This window comes from Tachyglossus aculeatus, chromosome 11 (assembly GCF_015852505.1).
Source record: "Tachyglossus aculeatus isolate mTacAcu1 chromosome 11, mTacAcu1.pri, whole genome shotgun sequence".
Classification (NCBI taxonomy): Eukaryota; Metazoa; Chordata; class Mammalia; order Monotremata; family Tachyglossidae; genus Tachyglossus; species Tachyglossus aculeatus.
In genome coordinates, this window is record NC_052076.1 from 54,601,076 (window position 1) to 54,618,391 (window position 17,316).

Consider the following 17,316-nt stretch of genomic DNA (forward strand, 5'->3'; position numbering starts at 1 on the left):
AGGAAGAGGAGATGTGGTGTATTGATGTCTGTCTCCACCCTAGACTGTAAGCCCGCTGTGAGCAGCGAATGTGACTATTGCTGTATTGTACTCTCTCACACGCTTAGTACAGTGCTCTGCACACAGTAAGTGCTCAATAAATACGACTGGCAGAAGAGGAAGCAGCAGAGGGGCAGATTTGGCCACGTTCCACTCTTACCCAGCTTACCAGTTGTTGCTGGACAATTGTCCAGCCCTGTGATACCCCCACAATGGCCATTCTGGCCACATTTCCCCAACTCCTGTGAGTATGGATCAAAGTCCTTGCAGGGGAGGGTTTTCACTGCAGGCATCCCATCTTATTTGGACACAAATAAACCAAGAGTTGGAGGCAAAAACCTTAATGATTTTTATATATTGGTATTATCTAAGCATTTCACTTCCATTGAGAGGGATTAGATCAAAACAGTTCTACCACCTATTAGTTTTTCCCTTCACAATCCTGGGAACTCCTGGATATAAAGGGTTGTAACTCACTACCTATTTATTTATTTTACTTGTACATATCTATTCTATTTATTTTATTTTGTTAGTATGTTTGGTTTTGTTCTCTGTCTCCCCCTTTTAGACTGTGGGTAGGGACTGTCTCTATATGTTGCCAACTTGTACTTCCCAAGCGCTTAGTACAGTGCTCTGCACACAGTAAGCACTCAACAAATACGATGGATGATGATCTAGTCAGTAAGTTCTTTGCGGGCAGGGACTGTGTCTCCCAATTCTTTTCTTTTGTATTGTACTCTCCCAGGCACTTAGGTACAGCACTCTGTACAGAGTAAGAGCTCAATAAATATGATTAGGTATATATTTGCTAAGATCAGCAGTGACTAAGGGCAACTAGAAGCTATTCAAATTAAACTCAAGTAAGGAAAAGAATAAATCGACGGAGAGAGGCAATAAGGCATCAGCAATAAAAATGCACAAGGCAAAAAAAAACTTGATTTAGGTAACACCTTCCATGTCCTATCCTGCCACTGCCTACTTCTCAAAAATGTCTAACATGATGCATTACCTCATTTAATACTTCTTTAGATCGCTGTGTTTTTCTTTGGTGCTAATGAATGGTGGTGGATTTCTGGGATGACTACATCTTCCTAGGGGTCTTCTGCTACTTTTGCAGGAACAGCAAATATTTCAAATCAGAAATGAAGGTGCTAAAATAAGCACATTATGGAGTAGAGGGCTGAGACCTGGATGTATGATTTTTTTTTCCTCTACCATCTAGATGATTGCTTCTCAAAGCCAAGTTACTTTCTGAGGTACAGGAAACTAGTATTCCCACTGACGTTTGGTAATAATGAGATCCAAGCATAGCACTCCTAGCAGCTTTAACTCCAAGATTAATTGTTTCTACTTTCTCTCTGAATTCTTCCCACTGAAAAACAGGCTCCTAGTCATACAAATGGGAATTACCTCATCCACAAAGTGGGGAATAAGACTGTGAGCCCAAATAAGCTCATTGGGGGCAGGGAACGTGTCTGTTTATTGTTATATTGCACTCTCCCAGAAGCTTAGTTCAGTGATCTGCACACAGTAAGTGCTCAATAAATACGACTGAATGAACGAATAAACATGGACTGTGTCCAACCTGATTATCTTGTATTTATCCTAGAGCTTAGTTCAGAGCCTGGAACTTAGCGCTTAACAAATATCATTAAAAAAACAGCAGAACTGTAGAATGAGAATGGAAATATCATCAAACTGTAAAATATACAATAGGAATCAGTCAATGGTATTTATTGAGTGCTTACTGTATGCAAAACACTGTACTATGTGCTTGGGAGAGTACCATACAACAGAGTTGGTAGACACGCTCACTGTCCACAGGGAGCTTACACAATCAGAGATGTTCTGCAGTTGGAAAAATTAGTGTATAATGTGTAATCATTTTTCCTTTCTAATAGCCAAAGGAAATAACATGTACATTTGATTCAAAACAACAATGCACACTATAGTGATTTATAGTAGAGAAAACAGACAATCATGGATTAATAAAGATAGACCTGAGACAGAAAATACATGAATGAATGGAAAAAAAGATTAGATTGGACTCCGAAGACGGTATTAACTGAACCTGAAATAGAGTTTTTGTTAAACATGGATGTTGAAGAGTATTCTACATCCGAAACAGAACTCTGAATACACTGATGTAATACTCAAACTACACACTGGGGATAAAGTTTGGATTATGCTTCCTATAATCTAATAGTGAAATTTAAAGATAAAAATGAAATTATAGAATTTAATGGTGATAGGGGGAATAGTGCAGCAATCTGGAGCTTACAAACATGCTGAGGGCTTGTGTTAATTAAAAAGAGTCTGTAACTTGCCCAAGAGGGTGCTATGTTGAAAGATGGGTATTAGGAGGGATTTGAAGACAAAGGGAAGTTACATATGAAGCATAAAATTAAGTTTCAGAAAAATTCCAAACCAGGAATCTAGTCTTGGAAGAACATGCTATTCATTTTAAGGAGAAAATTTAAAAGATGAGCCTAATATATTAGAAGGGCTAGGAATAATAAAGTGGGCAAGCCTATGGAATCATTGCATTAATTGAGGGCAGATTAATAATAAGAATAATGATGTTTTTTGTCAAGCACTTACTATGTGCAAAGCACTATGGAGGATACAAGGTGATCAGGTTGTCCCACGTGGGGCTCACAGTCTTAATCCCCATTTTACAGATGATGTAACTGAGGCACAGAGAAGTTAAGTGACTTTCCCAAAGTCACTCAGCTGACAAATGTCCTTTGCACATAGTAAGCACTTAACAAATACCATCATTATTATCATTATTAAATGGCAGAACCGGGATTAGAACCCATGACCTCTGACTCCCAAGTCTGTGCTCTTTCAAGCCACGGAGTTGAATAAATAAATTAGAAAAGGGCATTTTCTCATTTTTGGAAAATGCTGTAGGCTCTTTCTGGGCAGGGATTGTTTCTACCAACTCTATTGTATTGTACTTCCCCAAGTGCTTACTACAACATTGTGCACACAGTAAATGTTCAGTGAATACCACTGATTCATTGATGGGATGAGATTTCTGATTAAATGGCAGAGGCCAAGGACTGTGCACTTTAAAGGTGTACTCGGGATTTTGATCTATTCTATTAGAATAACTTCATAAACTAATCATTTCATAAAACTAATAAAATAATTTCATAAACATTCAAAATGCCATTTAGAGTTACTGCTTTTTAAGGTTCACATTTAGGCTCAGTTTGTGCCTAAAGTTTGCTACAAATCCCGAAAGACATGGAAGGTAACCTCCATTCACGATACAGGGAATGAGTCTGTTTATTGTTATGTTGTACTCTCCCAAGTGCTTAGTACAGTGCTCTGCATACAGTAAGTGCTCAAGAAATACAATTGATTGAATGTATGAATGAATGATTAAATGAATATTGATTTGGAGTACATCACTACAGGAACACGACAAGTACCAACAGTAAGGTATTTTGAGACTAAGGGAAAAACTAAAATCTCAGTGATCGCTTCCAACAGCTAAAGTAACCCTCATGCAAACATAAGTATCAGTTGCCTATTTGTCTAGTTCTATGGAAATAACAGAGGCATTATGCTCAAGAAAAAAAGTAGCATTTGTTTGCATGTTAAAAAAAAGTGTCTGCTATTGAAATTGCAGAAATTGATCATAAAAGCTAGAAACTTTTTTTTGACAAAAAGGTACAAGATTCAACTACATGACTTACAAAAGCTATGTTTTTCAATAGACATAGTATCTGCAGTAGTGTTACGCTCTAGGAAGATTTCTAATTATTTCAGGCACACTACACTTAGGGCACATAATAAAAATGTGCAAATATGGTAGGAAGAAGATTTCATTCATGTAAATACACGGAAAAATGCATTGTGAGGACAGAAGGGTTTTCTTAGGGGCCATAAATCAAAAGGATGAAGATGGAGTCTCGCATCAAGAGAAAACGGAGGAGTTCCGGATCTGAGATTGAAGGACTGAGAGAACCCGCACAGAGGAGTTGATGACGAGGGGACGGCGGCCTCTCGTCCCTACTGGACATGCTGTAGTAACAACAACAACAACAACAACAATAATAATAGATTTGTTAAGCACTTACTAGTTAAGTGACTTGCCCAAGGTCACACAGCAGGCAAGTGGAGGAACTGGGTTTAGAATCCAGGTCCCCTGGCTCTCGGATCCACAATCCCTCCGCTGGGCCTTGTTTTTTTTTTTTTAATGGCATTTATTAAGCACTTACTATGTGCAAGGCACTGTTCTAAGCGCTGGGGAGGTTACAAGGTGATGAGGTTGTCCCACGGGGGGCTCACACTCTTAATCCCCATTTTACAGATGAGGTAACTGAGGCCCAGAGAAGTTAAGTGACTTGCCCAAAGTCACACAGCTGACAAGTGGCGGAGCCGGATTTGAACCCATGACCTCTGACTCTGACTTTGTTGGGGCACGAAGGACAGCGAAGCAGGGATGCGGCGCATTTTAAAGCACCGTGGCTTAGCAGGGAGAGCACGGGCCTAGGATTCAGAAGGAGCTGGGTTCTAATCCCAGCTCTGCCACTTGTCTGCTGTGTGACATTGGTTAAGTCACTTCACTTTTCTGGGTCTCAGTTACCTCATCTGTAAAATGGAGATTAAGAGTGTGAGCCCCATGGGGGGACAAGGACTGTGTCCAACCTGATTATCTTTTATCTACCTCAGTGCTGAGAAAAGTGCTTGGCACAGAGTAAGCACGTAACAAATACCATGATTATTAACTATTATTATAGCACATGTGTAGTCATCACCTTTGTTAGCCAGGTATAGAGCTCCTCACAGAACCTAGATATCCTTAAACCAGCAGAAATACTTTCTCCAATGGCCCTACAGCTGGACTCGGACATCAAGACGACACACCGAAAACAGTAATAAATGAAATTTAGTTGAGATCGGTCACAAAGAGATTATATAGTAGTTCTACAAACTGAGTCACGAATTAAGTATAATATACAGAAAACATGTCAAAAGTAATCAAGTAGTAGTGCCTGTTTTCTGCAATTACACCTATTTATACGAATACATGAGGGCTGCTTAGGTTTTGAGAAATGTAAAATGTATCTGACTGCAAGTTATTGAGAATAATAATAATAATAATAATAATGGCATTTATTAAGCGCTTACTATGTGCAAAGCACTGTTCTAAGCGCTGGGGAGGTGACAAGGTGATCAGGTTGTCCCACGTTGGGCTCACAGTCTTAACCCCCATTTTACAGATGAGGTAACTGAGGCACAGAGAAGTTAAGTGACTTGCCCAAAGTCACACAGCTGACAATTGGCGAAGCTGGGATTTGAACCCATGACCTCTGACTCCAAAGCCCAGGCTCATTCCAGTGAGCCACGCTGCTTCTCAAGCAGTGTGACCTAGTGGAAAGAGCACAGGTTTCGGAGTCAGAGGACCTGGGTTCTAATCCTGGCTCTGCCACACCTGCTGTGTGAACTGGGGCACGTCACTTAATTTTTCTGTGCCTCAGTTACCTGATGTGTAAAATGGAGATGAAAACTGTGAGCCCCACGTGGGACAAGGACTGTGTCCAACCTGATTAGATTGTATCTACCCCAGCACTTAGTACAGTGCCTGGCACATAGTAAGCACTTAATAAATACCATAAAAAATAATTTAAAATATAGAGGTATGAGACATTTCAAAAATTTCCAGTTGGGTAAAAGACAACTAATATTTGTGGATCGGGGATCGCTGAACCTATCACCAAACTGGGAATTGATTTGCTATACCCATTCATTCATTCAATCGCATTTATTAAGCGCTTACTACGTGCAGAGCACTGTACTAAGCGCTTGGGAAGTACAAGCCTGTATAAGACAGGAACACTTTTTTTTTAGTAATTCATTCATTCAATCGTATTTATTGAACACTTACTATGTGCAGAGCCCTGTACTAAGCGCTTGGGAAGTACAAGCCTGTAGAAGACAGGAACACTTTTTTTTTTTAGTAATTGATTACTATTTAAGGTCTACAGAAATTGACAAACTGAGCAGTATGACCCAAACTGAAGCATTCAAATTAGTCTATTTTCACAAGGTATCAGTATTCCTCTTACGTTAGGACTGATGAAAAGCCACGATTTAGAAGCACTGAATTTGAGGAGTTTGCCTGGGAATATGACTTTGTACATGTCACTTCCAGTGCAAGATACTTTCAATCAAATGGATGAATAGAAATAATGAAGTGTCAGTAAAAATTTCAGAATCCCTTTTCGGCATTTTTCAATTACTGGGCCACACCTTTAGCGAGGGGATTTCCATCAGCAAAACTATTATTTGGAAGGAAAGTCAGATCTTGACTTTCAATAAATTTGGAATCAATCAGTTGTACTTATTGAGTGCCTACTTTGGGCGGAGCACTGTACTAAGCACTTGGGAGAGTGTAATAGATACAGGAAACAAGAGAGGGGACATTTTAACAGATACCGGATGACAAGAAAGAAAAAGGAAAAACTCTGTGAAGGCAGGGGCTCTGAGTTTGCCTAAAATAAAGGTTGAAAAGGCTAGAATGTTCAATAATAATAATAATAATAATAATAATGGCATTTGTTAAGCGCTTACTATGTGCAAAGCACTGTTCTAAGCGCTTGGGGGATAATAATAATAATGATGGCATTTGTTAAGCGCTTACTATGTGCAAAGCACTGTTCTAAGTGCTGAATACAAGCTGATCAGGTTGTCCCACATGGGGCTCACAGTCTTAATCCTCATTTTACACATGAGGTAACTGAGGCTCAGAGAAGTTAAGTGACTTGCCCAAGGTCACACAGCAGACGTGTGGCGGAGCTGGGATCCAATAGAAAATATTAATCAAGCAATGGTATTTATTGAGCACTTACTGTGCACAGAGGGTAAGAATGTTCTTATGAGGAAATGAGGTCAAGAATGAAAAAGATTAAAACAGGGACGAAGACCTCTACAGACAGAAAAAGCCTTTACAACTGCTTCCAGGTGAGAAGAATAAAAGAAGGCAGGCCTTCATTGTTTGTAAAAACCGGGATTCAAGGGATATGCATAAGAATCTCCTATATAATGGTGGAGAACAGGTGAGAATAAAAGGAGTATTGCTAATATTACTAGAGAGACAAAAGGGGAAGGGCAAGGTACTTTAAGACAGTCACCTATACTTGATATAAACCCTGAAAGAATAAGTGATACTGTTTAAAGAAGGCATATCCAGCCATTTTTAGAAGCCATATCCCTGCAGCCTCAGTAGATCAGTCAATCCATCAATTAATCGTATTTACTGAGTGCTTATTACATACAAAACACTATGCTAAGCACTGGGAGAGGAACGCCTCAAACCAGGGGTCTTTCCAGAATCCAAGTCATCCTCTTTCTGGTGAAAAGCAGTGGCTGCTGGAGCAGATGACAGGAGAAAACTGCTGCTACGCTTCAGTGCTTTAAGCAAGGCACTTTCATCATCCGTTCTGGCTCCATCTGTTGCTACTCCTCTCCCTTCACCAACTAACCATCCCCCATCCACATGGCTGTCTCCTTTACGGTGCTTTGAACCCACCCAGGGAATGTCCAGGGCTATCTGGGGGGGAAATGGTTACTACAAATTGTTACAAAGGATTTTGCAGACATAAAAGGGATGGGCAAAGGTCAGAACCATCCCAGTTGCTCACCTCATAACTGTGCTTCGACCCCACGAAGGCCTTCCCAATATCCAACATGTCAAAATTGAAGAGGGTTTTAGGCCCCATTCCTTCTCCTTTGATGCGGAGGGGCAGCCGGGTCTCACGGCCTGTGGAAATAATTCACATCTTACTAGGCAAATTGATTCCGGGGGTTGTTACTTTCCCAAGAATCCAAAGACGCTTACAGGAGCTCCAGAGAATGGAATGAGGGACTTATAATTTTCCCAGTGCTGAAGATTTATCTTATCTTTAGGAAACAGAAGCCAAGTCAATATCTTATTTTGGGGAAAGTCCCTATGCCAGTTTAAGGTGACAGTTTTCTAGAAGAAAGGTGATTGGCTGTACATTTTTTGAACCTGATAATTCATCAAGGATTACCGAGTCTCTTATCAGGAAAATAACTGCTCTGAATTACTCACCTACCAGTCCAGATCCACTTCGTTAAAATGAGAAATCTAGAAAAGCTCTGGGGTATAAAATAGTTCTTGATGTTCCTAACTTGGAATAATTTCTCTCTGCATGGCATCTTCTACTTGCAAGCCCAAAACACCCTTTCCCTCTTTTCCCAGACTGAATCCCCCTTTTCCTCTCCTCCTCTCCATCCCCCCCCACCATACCTCCTTCCCCTCCCCATAGCACTTGTATATATATATATATATATAATATATATTTGTACAGATTTATTACTCTATTTATTTTACTTGTACATATTTACTATTCTATTTATTTTGTTAATGATGTGCATATAGCTTTAATTCTATTTGTTCTGACAACTTTGACACCTGTCTACATGTTTTGTTTTGTTGTCTGTCTACCCCTTCTAGACTGGGAGCCCGTTGTGGGGTAGGGACTGTCTTTATATGTTGCCAGCTTGTACTTCCCAAGTGTTTAGTCCAGTGCTCTGCACACAGTAAGCGCTCAATAAATACGAATGAATGAATGAATGAATGAATATTCACACTCACAACTAGCAGCCTAAAAATCTCTGAATCCTTACTGTGTAACTGCCACTAACTTTTGCTACCGAGGAAATATTACTTTATGGAAAAGACCAGGTCTTATAATAATTAAAATGACCCGAATGAGAACTTCATCATAGAAAAGAGAAAGGCATTAATAACATATTGCTATGGGATTTTCTTTAGATACAGTAAGGACTAACAGAACTTTTCATAATTTTATGAACTTCTTTAATTAAGACTTCACCTGAATGTGTTATGCTTTTTGTTGGATTTGCTTAAATACCTCGCACTCTGGTGCTATATAGACTCAGTATTACTATTAGGCAATAATGAAGATCATCTGGATTCTCTTTATATAGCAATGCCAAGATTCTGCCATACTTAGAACATTATGCCTTGCTTAGGAAAAGACAAACCTTTATTTATTATTATTTAGTTATCTTTATTTATATGGGTCTACCCCATATCCATAATTTATTTATTTATATTAATGTCTGTTACCCCTCCAGAGGGCAAGCTCACTGTGGGCAGGGAACATGTCTACCAACTTTGTTATACTGTACTCTCCAAAGGACTTAGATCAGTGATCTGCACACAGTAAGTCCTCAATAAATACAATTAATTGATTGGCCTAAAGATAGAATTGAACAGATTCCCCAGTCAGATGCAATGCCAAAGGCTCTAATTACTTCATGATCTGCTCCACACCAAATTCCAAATACAAAACCCACTTCTACCTAAAATAAAAAACTACCCATCAAATTAAAAACACCAATATAGTAAATGAGAGAGAGAAGGACTGTGAGCCCATTGTTGGGTAGGGACCGTCTCTATATGTTGCCAACTTGTACTTCCCAAGCATTTAGTACAGTGCTCTGCACACAGTAAACCCTCAATGAATACGATTGAATGAATGAATGAAAGGACACCAAACAGACACTGGATGATTAAAAAGAGGAAGAGATGCACTTGCAAACTCTAACAAAGGAATCCTAAATTTAAACTGCAAGAATAAGGATTATGGTTATATTCAAATTCAGTTGGTTACACAAGCTCCTCATGACTCAGTAAGAAGAGCCCGGGTTTGAGAGTCAGAGGTCATGGGTTCTAATCCCGGCTCCACCACTTGTCAACTGTGTGACTTTGGGCAAGTCACTTAACTTCTCTGTGCCTCAGTTACCTCATCTGTAAAATGTTGATTAAAAGTGTGAGCCTCACTTGGGACAACGTATTTACCTTGTACCCCCCCCGCCCCCGTGCTTAGAACAGTGGTTGGCACACAGTAAGCGCTTAACAAATGCCATCATTATTATAGATTGCAAGCTCCTTGAGGGAAGGATTTTGGCCACCAACTCTACTCAACTGCACTCTCCCAAGCACTTAGAACAGTGCTCCGCACAGGGTAAGTGCTTAATAAATACCATTGGTTGATTGTTGAGGAGGTTGAGGAATCTTTTTTCTACCAGCCTTTAAAAATAAGCTAGAATTTCATTTTTCTGGAGTGGTTTCAATGTGATTCTTCCTGACAGCAGGGGAGAGCAAACTACAAGGCCCTTCAGGGTCCCTTTTTACTCGCCGTTTCCCTGTTTTATGGGTGTAAATAGGGACCTGCCCTTAAACTGCAGCACACAAGTTCATAAAATGCCTGCAGTTGAGAATTCGTCTTCTACACTCTAACATGGCTAATCTTAGCAGCTGCCCAGCAATGTGTAGAAAATAGATAAATGTGCTCAGCCTAGCGAATCATGCCACGAGCAGCTATGGAACATGGGCTGTATCTTCAAGCCTCCACCCCGTGTCACCGTATGCCAGGTGCAAAATTGCATTTATTGCTCGCCTTTACCGTGAAAAGGAGCAAGAGAGAAATAATTCCCAGACCAGGGCCAAGAATGAACCCAGCCACGGTTAGGTGCCGGGGCGATCCAGTTCAGCTCCAAGGAGTGCACACAATCTGGGCCTGCTGGGACAACCTGAGGGAGAAAAAGCCTGAAAAGGAGCCAACATTTTGCAGCTTTCTTTCCAGCCAGTCCCCATCCTGAATCAAGGGGTGGGGGGAGATGGCAGACTGCTTTGCCCCCCAAATCTTTTCCCACCGAGAGTCATTAGCTCCTCTGGGAAGGTCTAATGACACATGGATCCAAAACCATTAATGCTATCTGCAAGTTGTCAATCCCATTAACGTTAGATTGGCACCCTATGGTTCATTCATTCATTCAATCGTATTTATTGAGCACTTACTGTGTGCAGAGCACCGTATTAACTGCTTGGGAAGTACAAGTCGGCAACATATATGGTTGGTTTTCCCTGTTTGATTTCAGGTAAAAAAAACATAAAGAAAAACAAAAAAACCCCAAGGAATCTTCTCAAAGAAAATTTCTTCCAAAAATGTGAAGAGCCAGAGCCAGTAGGTCAACAATATTTACTGAGTATCCTCCAGTTACACAGCACTGAGCTAAGCATTGTAAGAAATTATAAAGAACAAACTAGACACAGATTGAAAGGAGGTGAAAGGGACCTTTTGAATTTATGAATTTCCTTCTCTCTTTGTTTTTTCCTGGATGATGGCTCCAAAGAGACACCCTACTGGGGCGGCATGAAACTTCCACAGTGACCCCAAAACATAGGCTGTATTAGGGAGGGGGAGGTATATAGCAAGGAATTCCTTAGTTCCTCAGTTGCTTCAGCGGGAACAGCTTTTATTCCCTTCTTTAACCCAATATTACAGGACTGTTATTGACTCTTGCAGCTGGCAGAAATGGAGATAACTTGTGCATTTTAATCTTAAGTAATTACATGGAATTTATCAAGCGAATACTTTACAATTTCAGTGCAAATAAAGGACTTCCCTGACAGTTGTATCCTTCAACTCAATAGTACCAAAATCAAATGAACATATTAAGCAGTCAGAAAATTATATGAATTAGCTTATCCAGGTTGCAATGTGATCTCTGCAACTGGAATGATTGATAACATAACTGCTGTATAACCCTTATGTGTGTGATTTCAGATTTGAACCCGTGATTTCAGATTTGAACCAAAAATCTGAACAGCACTGGAAATCTGTCCTAAGCAGAGTTATCTGGTAACTCTGAGAATCCAGGCTGGGCAGGAAAGCTACCCATTTCTGCTCCTTTTCTCCTATATCTTTCCATATTTCTAATTTGTTTCTTTGCACTACATTTAGCACCCTCTTGTAGACCATAAGTTTCCTGTGGGAAAGGACTGTGATAATCACCTCTGTTGTATTATAAGACTGTAGGTTTGTTGTGGGCAGGAAAAGTGTCTACCAACTCTTTTATAGTGTACTTTCCCACATGCTTAGTACAGTGCTTTGCTGACAGTAAGCACTCAATAAATACCACTGATTGATTGATTCATTCATTCATATTTATTGAGCGCTTACTGTGTGCAGAGCACTGTACTAAGTGCTTGGGAGAGGACAATACAACAAGAAACGGACACATTCCCTGTCCATAACAAGCTTACAGACTAGAGGGAGAGACAGACAAAATAAATAAATGAATGACATATATGTACGTACGTGCTGTGGGGCTGGGAGGGGGGATGAATACAGGGAGCAAGTCAGGGCGACGCAGAAGGGAAAGGGAGAAGAGGAAAGGGAAGCTTAATCAGGGAAGGCCTCTTAGAGGAGCCGTGCTTTCAATAAGGCTTTAAAGGAGGGGGTGAGTAATTGTCTGTCAGATTTGAGGAGGGAGGGCATTCCAGGCCAGAGGGAGGACATGGGCGAGGGGTCGGCAGTGAGATAAACGAGATTGAGTTACAGTGAGAAGATCAGCGCTAAAGGAGCAAACTGTGCGGGCTGGGTTGTAGAAGGAGAGTAGAGAGTTGAGGTAGGAGGGGGCAAGGAGATGGACTGTTCTAAAGTCGATGTTGAGTTTTTGATTGATGCAGAGGTGGATGGGCAACCACTGAAGTTTCTTGAAGAGTGGGGAAACATGGCCTGAACAACTGATTGAATGACAGATTGACCCTATAGAGTTTACATCCTGGGTGGAGAAGTTCTGTACCTGAAATGTTACAGTAAACCGTCCGTTGATAAATCTTGGCTTCTCGAGGATTGAAGATCACATTGATTTCAGCTGTGGAATTGGGCCAAACATCTCCTTCCTGAAAGAACAATATTTTTTAAAAGATTTGATTAAAAGTCCACTTTAAAGTTTTCTCAATATTTTATTGTCCTTTTTACGAATTAGACATGGCAGTAATTAAAAGGGAAAACCAAATTTGAATAGCTTTTTCCATAAAACCTGTTATATCGGAAAGCCCTTAATGTGTTTTCCAATATTAATATACGTGACCTGGGAAGACAGAAACAAGAAATTTATCTTAAAATTCTGCATTGAAGACAAAAAATAAAGCAACTCTGAATAGTCTGTCTTTTTCTAATGATTACTTCAAGAAAAAGGAGCATCACCCAGTATCTCTGTTAAAAGCTCTTATACTAAGCTCCACGCTTAGTGCACGCTCAATAAATACAATAGATTGACTGCTACTGATCTCTTTCATTTTCAGGACCTAAAAAGGCCAACGTTGGACCAGTAATCTCTTCTGCACTGTGGATGAGAGGGGTTACACAATAAACCCCCAGTAAATTCACCATAAAAATTAAATCCACCCTCAGAACTGCTGTGAATGTACGTTCAGCTGCACATTCGATAGTTCTGATTTATTTTGGCATTTCATCCTGACATTACTGCACTGCTACCTATTTTATTCTTGTTCTTCCTCCATTTCCCACTAGCAGTAAACAATTTTTATCTATCTTTGCCATTAGAATGTAAGCTCCTCGGGGACAGAGAATGTGATTTGTTTCTGTTACACTGTGCTTTGCATTTGGTAGGCACTCAACGAAAGCACTGATTGATTGAGGTACAAGAGAGCAAACACCTGCAGATGTAAAATGGTGGGAAGAAGTTTATAAAGAGTCACCCTGCCCCAAACACTACTCATCGGCTGTTCAGAGATTTGCCCATGGAATGAGCTTTTCTTTGTTCTTTCTCCCACAATCATCATCATCATCATCAATCATATTTATTGAGCGCAATAAATACGCTCAATAAAGCGCTTGGGAAGTACAAATTGGCAACATATAGAGACAGTCCCTATCCAACAGTGGGCTCACAGTCTAAAAGGGGGAGACAGAGAACGAAACCAAACATACTAACAAAATAAAATAAATAGAATAGATATGTACAAGTAAAATAAATAAATAAATAAATAAATAGAGTAATAAATATGTACAAACATATATACATATATACAGGTGATGTGGGGAAGGGAAGGAGATAAGATGGGGGGCACAATCCCATATGCCTCGTCATTTCTCACTTTTGACTCTCCCTCTTCTGATCCATTGCCTGTAGACTGCTCACTGTGGGCAAAGAACATGTCTATCGACTCTGTTATACTGCACTCCCCCAACCATTTAGTACAGTGCTCTGCATATAGTGAGAGCTCAATAAATAGTATCGATTGATTGAACATGGCTTTGTTGTCCTGTCTGAAAGACCCAGCCATCTTGGTTTTCCCAACCCTAGGAGGCATTCTCCAATTAGTCCTCCATCTATCTTATTAAAACTTTTAGGATTTTTACCGATTTTGTATTTCCTTGCCTTCTCCATTAAATCATAAACTATCTGAGGTTTGGGAGTGTACCTTACACTTCTTATGAATTCCCCCCACCCAGCTGGTAGGCACTTCCATATTGTTGATGAATATCTTCCAGAAAGGCTCAGACCAGAAGATAATTCTGGGACCTTGTTTTGTAGCCCCAGAACACCCTTGATAAGTGATGGACGCCTGCAGAAATCCATAATACATGCCTGGCAACCAAATGGAAAACTGAAAAATGCAGGATGAATAATTTGGCTCTGGTTTTAAGCAGTCCCCAATGCATAGTCCCCCCCCCCCCCCCCGCCCAACACACACACACCAGGCTGCTTGAAAGTCGTTGTTATTCGAGCATTATAGAAAAAGAGAACAAAAGAGCTTTAAATGTAAACATCAGAACAGGAGGAAGGAGCACTAACCCAGGAGTCGCTTGGTTTTATTTATGAATGCAATCTGCCCAATCAAGCAGGCTACGCAGGCAACAAAAATGTCACGATTTCAAAATGAGGAAATGAATGCACACTCCTAGCATTGGAAATGTTGACACGATGGGGCTAGGGGGATGGAGGCAACTGCTGTGAAATAGGCAGCCACATCTGGCTGGGGGAATGGACGACGGTGGAGCAAGTCTGATGGTTGAGACATCCCAACATGGCAGGGGGGCGAAGGCTGTATTAATGGCTACTGTAGCCTCTGTACAATGTTTGAATCAGGTGGACCACCAAATTACCCCTCTAATCTTGGAACAATTAGCTTCATTCAACATGTTTTAGGCAATTCAAATGAAGTAACGTGACACCAAAAGAAGTCCAAAAGACAGCGTGATCAATACATATTGCTTAGTGATTGATTCACTATAGAAAATGTGAAATAGTGCCTAGGGGGGTCTAAAATAGTCACACTGTCTGTCGCATATATTGCATACAGATAATAATTCTGGTATTTGCTAAGCACTTACTGTGTGCCAAGAACTGTTCTAAGCAATGGGAAGGGATACAAGGTAATCAAGGTTGTCCCACATGGGGCTCACAGTCTCAATCCCCATTTTACAGATGAGGGAACTGAGGCACAGAGAAGTTAAGTGACTTGCCCCAAGTCACACAGCTGACATGTGGCAGAGCCGGGATTAGAACCCACAACCTCTGGCTCCCAAGCCCAGGCTCTTTCCACTGAGCCACGCTGCTTCTCTGTGAATTCATTATGACCAGTGTAAAACAGAACATCAAGTAAGCCCTGAAATACTGTCTGCTACCTATGGGGAGAAGACTATACATCAAATATGCCCAACTGATCTATCTTTCCCTCAGTCATGAGCACATTAAAAAATTCAGACAACCCTAAAACCTGCCGCCAGCGTGGACTGCTCATAATTCAAAGATTGACAAGCATAACGCAGCTCGAGATAATGGAAGCCAGTTCAACAAAACTCATATGCATAAGCAAATGTAGGCAAGAGAAGAAAAATAGTAAAAGCCACGGTTATGAGGATGAATATGCATTCGCTAAAGACTGTCACCGTGCGCAGGCTGAGTGGATTGGGCCGACTTGGGGATCAGACACTCCAAGCCTAAACCATCTGCAGCAGAGTTATGACTGCCACCCGGCTCTTCCGTCGCTGCTTCTGAGATCAGGAATAGCCATAAGTTACAGATTCACTGATGAAAGGAGACAGATTTGATGGGACTCATAGATCTAGGCGTCTAGGATAAAAAGCCAGGGGGAGGTACAGTAAATAGTTCTGGGTCTGCAGATGTTCTCTGGCCACAGCTGTGCAGGCCTGGAATTAGCTGCTCACCAGAATAATTGTAGTGATTTTACCATTATTAATGGGTTGGGGTTGAAAATGAGTGACCTGGGGGTTGCAGCCTGGGAATTATTTTCATCATAGATAACTAAAAGTCACCCCAAACATGGTAAGTCTTATTTAACACATTGGCTGCCATTTCTCTGCGACTCAAGCTTCTCCTTTGCTCTCTAGGAAAGAGCTGGGAAACTGGAGGTGAATGAGTTTGGAAACAAACTTTAAGTCCTAGCGCAGGATTGTCCTTGTTGTGTCTCCCTGGAGGGAGTTGTTTATAGCCACGCAATAAACTCAATTCCTCGTTTGTAAATTGAGACCCCCATGGAATGTTACTAGAATTATAGGATGGGCCAAAAACACATCGCAAGGCTCATCTAGACACAGAGGTCACAGAAAGAAACTAGGGAACATGCAAAAACCCAAAAAAAACTAGTTTCTGACCTATGACTTTGCTTTAAAAAAATCATTGAGTGCCATCATGTTCTCTGTGCCAAACAGTAGGTAGGAAAAGAGTAGGAAAGGGTGCAATGTAAAGACTCGGCAAATTTTTACTGTCTTTATACTGAATCAACAGATTTCATCTTTTCAAAGGGTAAATTAGCCATGACTGAGTCTCACATTATGAAAACCCACAGACGAGATATTGGGAAAACGAACCAGAAAACGCTAGGATATTTTGTAACCAAAAGATGACAGAGGAAGCCGAGACGATAAAGAAGAGAAAGGGAAGAAAAATGAATTATGAATAATTCCCTATAGCACATTTATTTATACCCTTCCTAGACATTTAAGTATATCTGTAGACTCCACTAAACAACTGATTCTGATTATCCTTCTTGCAGAGATTTTTAGGTCTGTTAGAACATAAATTTTTTGAGGGCACAGAACGTCTCCGGTGTTGATTTTTTCCAAAAGCTTGGTGAAATGCTCAGTGGGGTGCTCAAACAATACCTTTACCACTATCGGTTCTACCTTCATAATGTTGCTAAATTCCTCCCTTTGGTCTCCATCCAAACTGCTACCCTGCTGATCCAAGCACTTACCCTATCCCGCCTCTACTACTGCATCTGCCTCCTCACTGACCTCCCTGCCTCCTGTCTCTCCCCCCTCCAATCTATACTTCATCCTGCTGCATGGATCATTTATCAACAAAAACATTCAGTCCATGTCTCCCCACACCTGAAGAACCTCCAGTGGTTGCCCATTTACC

General features: G+C 40.7%; 1 protein-coding gene across 1 annotated transcript in view; it reads right to left on the reverse strand.

Moving 5' to 3' along the window:
* Positions 1–17,316, reverse strand: part of HYDIN (HYDIN axonemal central pair apparatus protein) — a 317,742-nt gene that overhangs the window by 205,814 nt on the left and 94,612 nt on the right. The window contains exons 11-12 of the mRNA XM_038753650.1: positions 12,703–12,802; positions 7,701–7,819 (exon numbers count right to left, since the gene is read on the reverse strand). Of these exons, the coding sequence (XP_038609578.1) occupies positions 7,701–7,819; positions 12,703–12,802 (219 nt within the window). The remainder of the gene's footprint in view (positions 1–7,700; positions 7,820–12,702; positions 12,803–17,316) is intronic.